The sequence below is a fragment of the Myotis nattereri genome, assembly GCF_964212035.1.
Source record: "Myotis nattereri genome assembly, chromosome: 4".
In the NCBI taxonomy this organism is placed as follows: Eukaryota; Metazoa; Chordata; class Mammalia; order Chiroptera; family Vespertilionidae; genus Myotis; species Myotis nattereri.
Genome location: NC_138079.1, coordinates 73,994,165 through 74,006,117, shown reverse-complemented (window position 1 = coordinate 74,006,117; position 11,953 = coordinate 73,994,165). Strand labels below are relative to the sequence as shown.

Genomic DNA, 11,953 nt, shown 5'->3' with positions numbered 1-11,953 from the left:
AAGGGCCACAGGAGACAAAAAGGTAATTTCCATTGATAAATTTAGCTTTTTCCCGGGCAGTCTGTTCTACGCACAATCCTCGCTGTGGCTCCTCCTCTCCATGTTTCCTTGTCTCGGTTCCTTGTGCCTGTTCCTGCAGGAATGCTCCCTGCACACCGAGGAAGGAAGATGAAACTGCCTAAAAGGATCCCGACAAAGGGGCTTGGCACTATTTCTCGCATATTCAACACTTCCACAGACACAACCACAAAAAATTACTGGAAGCCTCGTACCTTATATTCAGCCTCATACCGAAGAACTTTTATTTTTGTGGGGTTTTCTTTAAGCTAAAATGTTACTGAAAACAAAATTTTCTCCACTAGCTGCTTCAGAACAATATACTGTATTATGAAGCTCCTTACATTTTACATGTTTTTGAAACAGGACAAAGTAAGTCCCCCATTTTCTTCCACGTCCGGGCTCTTCTGCACCAAGACCAGGCTGTTGGATGGAAGGAACCACGTGACAAGTGCATGAGGCGTGAGCGCGGGAAAACACAGAATGGGATGCCCGTGGGGCTGAAGGTGGCACCGACCGACCGGGCAGACGCTCTCGCTTCTGCTTCCACGGGCCCCGCCGGGCCACCCGCGCCAGGCCAGGCCAAACCGAAACAGCAGGAAGGAGGGCTGTACAATGGGTCCCCTTGGATCATGCTACTAAAAAAAGGTGCAACGAGAAACAAGTCCCTGTGCATTCTTAGTCACAACGGTGGGCAGAAGAACCCATACGATTCCTCCCTTTGGTATTAAATAACAGTTTAGAAAAGCTTTTTAGAAACAAAGCAAATACATGGTGGGACTGGACCTGTGGGCCATCCCAGGTCAGTTGTCCACTGAAATGAGTCTCATCCCTAGTCATAAATAAATAATCTCTTCCCCGGTCTGACTTCCACGCCAGGATCGATCTCTCTTAACATCTTACTTATTTTATTACTGCTTTTGGTTTTCTGGGACTGATTGAAAGTTGCTCCGAGGAAATCTTTGGTTTTGCTTAAGTGTCCGTGACATTTAATCATGACTTTCCTTGCAGTTTAATTCCAACCAGTCAATCAGTTAATCCACTTCGATTGATTCTGGGCTCTCGGTGATTGGCTTGCACTCATTGGGCATCCGCTGGTGCCGGCTCAGCTGGGTGGCCTGTGTGAAGCTCCTCTCACACCTCTCGCACCTGGTGGAGGCAAGAGAGAAAATTGAGACCAGGGAGCGGGGCCTGCAGGGTGCTGGGCGTCCTCTCATCCTGCCTAATCAGAACAGACACTCCAAAGTGGCTTCAGATTTCCCCGGCTCAAGAGGTTTAATTGGTGGCTCCTTCCAAGGCCTGGACGCCTGTGATGGGACAAAGCCCGTCTGATGCAGAACAGAGGGATCTGTCAATAGGCGGGGGAAGGTGATTTCTCCAGAGAGCCCTGTCCTGCTGCAGCTCTGATCGCTGTCAGTTCAAATAGATAAAGAACAAAAAGAGATTTTTAGGAGTGAGCCATCAAAGCAGCAGCTTGTCTCCAGTTTTCTGCTCCATAACCCGAAAGAGAAATTGATGACAAATAAAATTTCACCTGCTGCTCATTTAAAATCGAGAATTCGACTCCCCTCAAAACAGCAGCCAAGAGGCGAGCCTCTTGGCGTTTGGAAACCAGAGGAAGGAATGTATTAGTCTGCGGTGGTGAGGCAGGGTCGTGTGGGCAGTTGCTTTTGTGCAGAAGTTTGTTCTATTTTCACAGCCCAACCAAACTCAGGATTAGCATAATGTCTGTGGTTGGGTAGGGGCTCAAAAAACCTGAAATAAACCTATGATTGTGTGGGTCAAGAAGTTCACCTCTCCCCAAAGTACAGTCATAGAATATCCTTGCGGGCCATAATGAAGGGGTGGTGTGTCTGATGAGAAACCTGGTTTCACACCTCAAGACTATTTCCTCTCCAGAACTTAACAAAAAAGATTATAATCAAGGAACCGTGGGCCTGACCTATCTCCCAGGTAACACACATTACTAACTTGATGGCTATTCAATCTAACACACACACACACACACACACACACACACACCCCTAATGGTGGCTTCTAGTTTTTCTGTGATGGTTGGTGTTACTGGCTGGTTGTCTATGATTGTACTCACACACACTACGGCAGCAAGCTGAACCCAGTGACTTCCTGTCACTACCCTGCTTGCCTGGGCAGCCTGGAGCAATGGTCAGGCTCTCTTTAGGGCATAGCAGCCACCTCAGCCATCCGCTTAATATTCTCTCTTCAAACCTTTGAAGCAAAGATATTCAGGAGAGCTGCAGACAACAGTCTCTCTTTTCAATAACACTACCTTGGGTCCTGGGGTCCCTGAATAATTGGGAATGTGGCAGAAATCATCATGAGAAAAATCTGCATTGCCCTATGCTGTGCCCGAGTCTTGTTATCTGGTGAGCAGTCCCCTCTTTCTCCTTCTTTTTTAGTACAGTATACAAAACCCCCTGCCATAGGAATAATCACCTATAAAAATAGAACACGCCCATTCACCCCGCAGATTCTTGCACATTTGTGAGTGGTGGGAGGCTGGCGCTTGACTATCAGGAATGGCTTTTTCAAGGTCCCTATGCCAGGTGTGTGTGGCAGGGTGAAGAAGTTGTGTTTCTTTCAGGGAATAATTTTAGCAGCCTGTTCCACTGTTAAAAACTGCACTGTGATCTTGACAAATGTATAATGTCAGCTTTAATGTATCAGACCTATCAACTCAATGAAAATAACTCAGAAGTATTGACCAGCTAATGATTTTTGGTGTATTCATTAACGTCCACGGGCAGCTCATCCCCTCTCCAGAGCTCCTGGAGTGCTGATGACATGTTAGTGAATTGCTGATTGTTTATTAGAAAACTGATTAGTTCCTGGATTAGTGTGTCAAAATATACTACCTTTCACTGCTTGACAAACTTTCAAAGTATTATAGTCCTTTTTTTTATTATTTCAAACTCTAGAATCAATTTCGATGAGAGCAGAACCGCTGGAACAATTATGAGGCTTGACAATTTACCTGGCTCATACTTTTGCACTTCTAACCTTGTGTATTAGAATATAAAGTATTCAAAAGGAGGAAGTCTCATATTTCATAGAAGGCAAAAGTGTATGTGGATATGTAATATATAAACATCCAGATTGGACAAAGTCATTAAGAGGAGAATTAGGCATTTCTCAAGTGTTTGCCTACATGCCTCACAGATCTTTACTTATGGAACAGTTTGTTGTAATAGTCAGGGAATTTACGAAGTCAGATCTAACCATCCCATGAGATCATTACTGAAACTTCATTGTTAGTGCCATCTGCCTACAAGTGTGAGTAAAATTACACTCAGAACCAGGCTACTAGAAATATCTATGTGATTTGGGAATTAGAAGAATACAGTTGGTATTATTGAGGAAGAGAGCTTAGATATAAAAATATTTTTAAATAATGGAAGGACTTCAGTTTTATGGATATCATCTTTAATTTTAGAAAAATTTCCTTCACAAGTTATTTTCATAGCTTCATCACACTCATCAGAAGGACAGATTCAATGTAAATACCTAGGTTCTAGCACGTCAGATCTGGACGTCAGCTGGGTTGGCATTTAACCCTGAACTACAATCCCAGACGCGTGACTGTGCATGGGCACCTCTAAGCCTGGACTTCATGCAGGGGAGCAGGATAAGGAGGAGAGAGAGATGCAGGTAATGAGCTGGGAGCAAAGAAATGTTCTTGCACACAGGGTCCTCTTCCTTGTGATGACGTCACGGCCTTGAAGGGAACCTCGCCGGAACAGTGAAGTGGAAAGGCATCCAAATAGTTCAGCAAAGGGGAAGTCCCCAACTCTCTACCAGTAGGGGTCTCTTAACTGGACTCGATTTCCTTTTAGATTTGAGATCATTCTTTACTTACTGTGATGGTTGACTGGATTATAGGTACAGGGAGTTTAACAATTACCATCTGAAATTGACAGAGATGCAAAATAATGTCAAGTTCTGTTCCTTTCTGTGCCCCTCCAACCTGTCAAAAAATACTTCACGAACCAAACCACACTGTACAGGGGGCTTCATACCTATGATGTGCTCAGTGCATTTTTACTGATATGCTTTTTCCAATTTGCTTTGATTTTGCCTAATTCTTATTAAAGTATTAGCTGCTCTCTGGAATATCCTTTGATTTTTTTTAACATTCTGAGCCCAGCTGTCTTTACTTAAGGCAAAATGTAGTGATGAGTATTGCCCCTGCTTCTAACAGATGCAGGCAAGAGCCTCTCCTAGGATACGTCCTGGGCTTCCCAGGCACAGAGCCAGGCGGGACGCAGCTCACAGGGATCCTTCCAGGCAGAGCAACCTCCCTGAAATCCTGAAAGATTGCATTTAGTAACAGAGGAGAAAGGATTTGTCATTGCAAAGAATATGTTTTAGACTGCCAACTTCCTTCTTTATTTCCTTCCTTTTTTTTCAGTCAAGTGCTTGGCAATTGCTGTTAAATGAAACGATGTCTTGCTTTTGTTCCTTGTTTGCCATGACTTCCAGTCTCACAATACAAACTGAAAGCCAAGACCGGTAATATCATCCTTGGTATGCATTTTTTCCTATGTGCTCCTTTATCTTTAAAAGTCTAAGTCTACAGCAGGTTAGCTACCCGACAGACCTTGAGGGATGGAGGCTTTCAGTGGGAATTCAGCCAATCAGACTGTGAGGCAAAGCCTGGAATGTGACTGATCCCTTAGTGCCAAATCTTCTCCAGCCTTCCCTGGGTGGCAATAATCTTGATCTGCCTTCAAAAACCAAGTCGCAGCAGAAGATTTTAGAGGTTGGGAAGATGTGGCAAGTTCCATCAGGCCGGGACCCGGGAATTCTGTGAAGGCCTCCTGGGCCCTGGGCGGGTGGGACAATTGGGAGACTGAGCCATTTGGGGCATCTATCTGGAAGCTGCCCAACGTGGAGAGTTTAGGGTTGTGTATCTTTTACAAGATTCTTTTCCTTCTTTGCAACATTGTTTAAGCCAATACCCATTAGTTGAAGTAGTAAAATTAACTGTTGTGGTGAAACCCATTTTATTGACTAATCTGCAAGAAAAGTTTTTTTGAATGTTTGTTTTATAAGCTTGTAAAAGGACATCTTCATAATATTTACAAATGTCCATGGGACGGATATCCATGAGCTATGTTGGAAGATTCCCAAACTCCCTTGGGATAGTTCAATCCTGACTGATCCGTTTGTGTATGCTGAAGGACTTGGCTCTCCACTTTCTAGAAGATGTTAAAATCTTGCACTTACAAAATAAGCGTAAACTAAGTTCTTCCCCCAGGAATATATATATATAAGTTAAAAAATGCCTGCAGCATGTGGCTAATCTTAGTAAGAGTAGGAGCAGAAGGAACTAAACATACACATAGAATCTAATCCACCCAACTCTGGCTATTTGCTTCCCCCTCCCCCCAGATGAAAGTAGGTTATGGTCACAAAAGCATACATTTAGAAAGGAAGAAGACAAAATTGCTAAAGCCCTTCAAAAGAGTACCCTGATGAATTAAAAGTAAGTTAAAATGGCAACTCTATTGGAAACATGACAAAAACAGGATGTTAAAGAAAAAAAATTGAGTGGAGTCAACGAGGTTACACATAAGTAACACCTTAACATTAATAGAAATCTATTTCCCATTTTGACCCTGAAACCTCTTCAATTAATTACTAAAATCTATTTACACAGCAACAAGATAAAAATCAATCTGATCCTGGCACTGTGTCCGTCTGGCTGCCCTCTGTACTATGAGGGGCCAGAAAGACTGTCAGTCCTGCTTCTCTTTTGAAAAGCTCTCTTGCTCAAAGGCTCTCGGGGAGAGGAGCCACGGTCACCTTCCACATCCAGAGCAGTGGGGAAGCCAAAGTTTGTGACCCCCTGAGGGTCAGCCTGAGGGCAATGCAGAGCCCACCTTGCAGGACACAAACACCCGCAACAGGGAACTCTCGGGCTGTGCTAAGCCATCTGGTCCTAAAGGGACTTAAGAGACCTTTGGGCTAGCTCAGACCCAGAGGTCACAGCGTGGCTGGCGTTAGTGCAGGCTCCATCTGAAAACCCATTCAGTCCCCTTAGCCAGATGTCTTTATGCAGTGATCAAGATGCACCCACATACAAAGACGGAAGTTAAAACTATTTTTCTTATCCATGTCGTAAATTAAACCACAGTGGAAAACAGTGAAGGATAATGAGTGAAGGTGACTGATTCATGGGGAGTTGAGTGAAGATGACAACCTTTTAGGAGCTCCTCCTCGCTGGCAAAACAGAGGTGGCAGGATCCCGACCAGCAGGACTCTGCCATCCTGAGCTGAGCCTGACATAGACTGAGCACCAGGGCAACCACCACACTGGAGGTCCAGAGGGGAACTCATGGATAATGAGAGCCCCGAAAGGCTCCTGCGCTGATACTGAGCCAGGGGATGAGTTCTACTGCCTGAATCTTTTCCTTTTGTGCTTGGTCTTGTCCTACAGAAGGTAAATAGGCTATACATCTATGCCCTTTTTATTTGCCTTCTTAACCAGGGGAAGCTACTATGGTAAAAAGTAAAGAGAGATGTCAGAGAGTTGAACAGAAAGGAGTCCATTACACGGAGAGTAGAAAAGGCTTTGAGACCACCGACCAGTCATCCATACTACTCCACATTCCCAAGCCGTCCATATGCTGGCTGGGCTACCAGAAACGTCTCTTTCCTTTGAATGCCTTCAAAACACATCTTATAAATAAAACAAAGCAGAAACAGACTCATTGATGCACAAAACAAACATGACTGCCAGGAGGAGGAGGTTTAGGGGGCTCGTGAAAAAGGTGAAGGGATTAAGAAGTACAAATTGGTAATTTTGTAACAGTCACTGGGATGTAAGTATAGCATAGGGAATAGAGTAATAATATTGTCATAACTATGTATGGTGCCAGGTGAGCACTTGAAATATGAGGGTATGGAAAGAACTTTGTAAGTATATGACTGCCTAACCACTATGCTGTACATCTGAAACTAAAGCAAAATAATGTTGAGTGGAAACTGTAATTGAAAAAAGAAATTTAGGAAAAAACACTGACATCATCTCCCACAGACAAAATTGATTACTCCACCTCTACACTACTCTGAGACATTGTACACACACGGCTAATTGCATTTCACGTTTGCATCTTTCACTCTATGTGGTAAGACTTGTTCATCAATTGGGCTTCCCCATAAACCATGAGGTCTTCAAAGGCTGGAGGGCTGAGTCTCATTTACCGTTGTATCTTTTGTGCCTCGAAGGGCGCCGAGTACAAAAGAAAGTGCTCAATGAGTATTTGCCAAATGAATGAACACGGACATGAACGAACAAATGAATGAATGAATAAGTGAATGGGCCATCTTGCATGATACAGATGTCCATTGCTTTCATGATTGTGCTATATCAAGAAACAAACTCTCTTGCTCAGCCAACACCCTTGGAATTCAGTTTCACTTCTTTCTACATTCCCTGAATCTTCAAGAACTCAAACGCGCCCTGTGTTTGGACTTTTTTCTCTCACCAACATGGTAATGCTGATCCAAAAGGCACACTGAAAACTGCAAGTTGGCTGCCATAATAGAGTCAAGCCAAAAGGAGGGAAAAAATTCACCAGAATCTTACAGGGTTCAAGGTCCTCAAGAGATGTCCTAAATTGTGGCCACCTTGCTGATGGTCATGGGGCTTGCTGATGGCCGTAAGGTGCCACTCTGAAACTGAGCTCCCAGCTCCACTTCTAGAAGCACAGATCCACGGGAACTGTAAAGAATCTTAACATGACTTACTCCTACTTCCTTATTTTACTGATGAGAAAACAGTCCCAGAAAGTTGGTCTCATGTCCAAAGTTGAACAGCTTGAGTGAGGATCAATGTATAGGTTTCCTGACCTCATTTTGCAGACAACAGCCACTAAACAAGTAGGTCCTTTTACAGCCTGGACATTGACCTTCCAAGTAGCCTTCTCCAGCCACTGGCTGAGCCGGGCAGCACCGATCCACCTTGTCTGCGGCTTTCGGAAGGGCTAGGAGAAAGATGGGGTGAAAGGTTAGCCACCACTTACTTGAAGGGCTTTTCTCCAGTGTGGGTCCGGATGTGGTTGTTGAGGGTGGTGGCCCCAGCAAAGGCACGGCCACAGTAGCCGCACTTGAAAGGCCGGTCACTGGAGTGAGTGACCACGTGGTTCCTCAGTTCTGAAGGCTGGGAGAAGGACTGGGAGCAGTGGCCGCACTGGTAAGGTCTGCAACAAACAAACAGACTGCCTGGTCATTATCTTCCATGTTGGTCAGCGGGCGGCAGCAACGTGAAACAAAGGCCACAACTTCTTGGTGACATTTTCTGTTGTGCAGAGAACTCTGGCCACTAGTTTCCCACGGCTTGTTGCCACAGGAACAAAATTCACGTAACTACTGAGACATTAATTCCCAAATGGTTATTTTTTTTCTGGTATTACCGTTACCGTTTCAAGAACCCCAACTTTCTTATTTCTATCCCTTCCCCCAGGCCAATGCTAATGTGTTTGGGGGGGCACAGAGAGTACAGGCTTGACTAGCCAGCATCTTACAAGAGAAAATACGTAATTGTCTCTGATAATTCCCTGGCACTTTTAATTTTTCAAGAGGGTTTAAAACCACTTATCTACTTTAATCTTTACAGTAATCCTCTGGGACAGGGAAAGCGTCCGTATTTCTGTCGGTTCAGAAAACCGAGGATAAACTGTCCTCGAAGGAAATAAGCTCTTGATGCCAAAGTCCCTCCGGGGCAGTTGGACCTTATCCTAAGCGCCAGGTAAACATGCAGGTGCCTCAGCAAATGCATGTGTGGGTGTTTGTTTGTTTGTTTTGGGGTTTTTTGTTTCGCTTTGTTTTTTTAAATATATTTTATTGATTTTTTACAGAGAGGATGGGAGAGGGATAGAGAGTTAGAAACATTGATGAGAGAGAAACATCCATCAGCTGCCTCCTGCACACCCTCTACTGGGGGATGTGCCCACAACCAAGGAACATGCCCTTGACAGGAATCAAACCTGGGACCCTTCAGTCCGCAGGCCGATGCTCTATCCACTGAGCCAAACCGGTTAGGGCTGCATGTGTGTTTTAATAAATACTCATCTGTCTTGGGATCTGTTGACGGCACTGCCTCAATGTGGAGGTGTCTGATACACAAGATGAACGCAGGCATGCGCCCAGATTGGTTCCTTTGTAAAGTAAGTCCTGACTTCTACCTACTCTCCTCCACCGCCCCTCCACCCCCATAATATTTCTCCGTTGGGCCTTTTTCCTGAACTCTAGCTCCCCTGGTTCATGTAGTAGAAGCAGTAAGTCATCACAGTTCAGAAACGATGGGATGCCACTGTGCCTGCAGAAGGGCGACTACAATGCAAAAGCAAATGGAAGGAAGTTGTGGCAAATACGTGATAATTAGCAAGATTGCCAGAGAACATTCTTTCCAGCTCCTGAGAATCAGATCAATTTTGGGTTTTCATAAAATAGATTAAAATTCTATCTTCTCCACAGAAGTTCTTCTGCTTACTTCAGCAAAAGCTGCCGAGTGATAGAAACCTGGGCAGTTGTCACTATCTGAAGCTATTTCATGTCATTCTTCGACAGGACTCCAATTTGTTTATCAAAATTTTTGTTAGGAAGATTAAGAATCTGTCATGAGGGATATTAACAGCACTCACGAACCCTAGTGTACGGCCTGGACTTTTCTGGCTGCATTTAGAAAGCCAACGGTGCAAGTGGACTTAATTGCTCTACCTTCAACAAACACTTAAGCTCTGACGGCCAGAAACCAAAATGCAGGGCTAGGAGACAATGGTGGCCGAGCATGTACAACAATTCAATTAAGTGCAAAATAAAGCGGACCCTCTCATTTGTCAAGCAAAGTGCTTAATTGTGGCTACTTGCCTCACTGAACACAAATACCATTATTTTACCAGACTTCAGCACGCTGAGCACTGATTGTAGAATTTTTTAGCTTGATTAATAGTCCAGGATTGATCAATAACTCAATACTATACAATTTTAATTACTTACACTTAGAAATCTATTTAACTGCTCTCAAACAGGTTTCAAAGAAATATGTACGAGTCCTTGATAAGGAGTTTATCAATCTTGACAAATTGCATACACATTTTATTATAATTATAAAATAACGCTTTGAAAGCCATTGAAGTTATATGTAGATGAAAATGTCCTCCTGCCAAATCTGTTCTTTGTTATAACCATTAACTTTAGAGTTTTTCAAGAAATTACTCTCTCAGGGGTGAATGTTTTAAATGTTATTGAAGATTATAAATAAAATAATACATTATTATATGCTATATCCACTGACAATTGATTTTTCTAATAGTAAAGGGACCATTAACATTTATTAGCCTCTGGTTATCTATTTTTAATAGCTATCACAATAAACAATAAGCCACTAAACAAAACCAATTAATCTTTTCTTTTCTTTTTCTACCTCTGCTGTCAAAAGTTGGGGTGATTTATTTTCTATCGTCAGAAGTGAATCCATTCTTTTTATGTCAACAGTCACAAAGATTTACAAAAATGACCACGGAGAGGCTTGGGTTGCATTCTTATATCAAGGTAATACCAATGAAAGGCAAATGGGATCCCAACACATCACCTCTACCCAGCACCAGCCTGAGAGGTGTTTGCTAGGCATCTAGTGGCCTATGTGTGGCACAGCTTTTACAACGTTTTAGAATTTAGCTTAGCTGAATGAAAAGGTCTAGAACTGGAAAAATAGGAGAGGTAAGTGCTACTTCAGCCTCTGGCCCCAATCAGCGGTGGGACTTGGACAAGTCACTCAACTTCCCCGACTGTATTTTTTCACCTCTCACCTCTGGTAAGGGGGGTGGACTGACCTAGACGCTCTCCTGCACCCTGTCATGCTCTGCTCCTGCTCTCAGAGGTGTGCCGCCTGCGATCTGTCCATGACACAGCTCACAGGAGACGGCATCAACAACATGCTCTCCACCTGCCATCATGTGCACTGGCCAGTTCCCTGTACACAGAACTTCCCGTGTATGTGTGTGTGCACGCGCGCGTGCCATTTAAACTTACTTGGTAAACAGCTGCAAATCAGAGCAACAAGAAAACCGAGTACCAAAATGTAGGACCAAACTTTATTGTAGTTGATCTCAAAAAATCAAGTGGCAGTCTTTCTTCTAAGGTACTGTAAGGAATAAGATTTTAGACCGTAAGGTCACGTGCACCTGCATGGAAGCTGACTTTACGTAGAATTTAGAACTCAAATGTCTGCTCCACTTGCCAGTATAAAAACAGATTGTCTCTCTCAGCCTAGAAATCTATAGAAATTAGCCCTAAGAAAGCACAGACGTTACATAGTGAGTCAACAAGATCCCTTCTTCGCCTGGATTGTCAATATTTCCTAAAAAAAAAAAAAATGAATAAAGAAAACGACCCAGAAAGTAATTTTAACACTGACTTCCTCCTAGGCTTTCATCTAAGGATGTAGGAAAACATTCAAGACAGAATGAAATCCTCAAGCCCAAACGCAGAGCCTAGAAAACATCCTCACGGCTGTGGAATCTCAAACCTCACAACTTCTTTGGGGACAACTGGCCACAGGAGTTGAGACCCTGTAGGCAAGTTCCCATGAGCATATCCTGATGCCTCACCTCTCAATTTACCGCTGGGGGTGGTTGGGGACACAGGAATAATTGCTGTTACTCAGCTTCTTATTCTGATGATTAACAGTCCATCAACTTTTCAAAGATCTAGCCGAAAGGTAGGACTGAATATATTAAACTTTTGGACACAATCAAGTTCGCCTCCGAAGTTCTGTCTCGCTTCGGGGAGTTGTACCAGAAGAAGCAGGGCAGGACCGACATCGTCAAATGCTGCGTTCAGCTTCACCCCTTCCAGAACCTCATGTCAT

The 11,953-nt window shown here is 43.7% G+C and overlaps 1 protein-coding gene across 1 annotated transcript in view; it reads right to left on the bottom strand.

The window, feature by feature from the left end:
* Positions 1-271: 271 nt before the first annotated feature.
* Positions 272-11,953, bottom strand: part of PRDM6 (PR/SET domain 6) — a gene marked incomplete at its 5' end in the record, with an annotated part of 99,609 nt that continues 87,927 nt past the window's right edge. The window contains 2 exons of the mRNA XM_081090344.1: positions 272-1,206; positions 8,106-8,282. Of these exons, the coding sequence (XP_080946470.1) occupies positions 1,092-1,206; positions 8,106-8,282 (292 nt within the window). The 3' untranslated portion in view covers positions 272-1,091. The remainder of the gene's footprint in view (positions 1,207-8,105; positions 8,283-11,953) is intronic.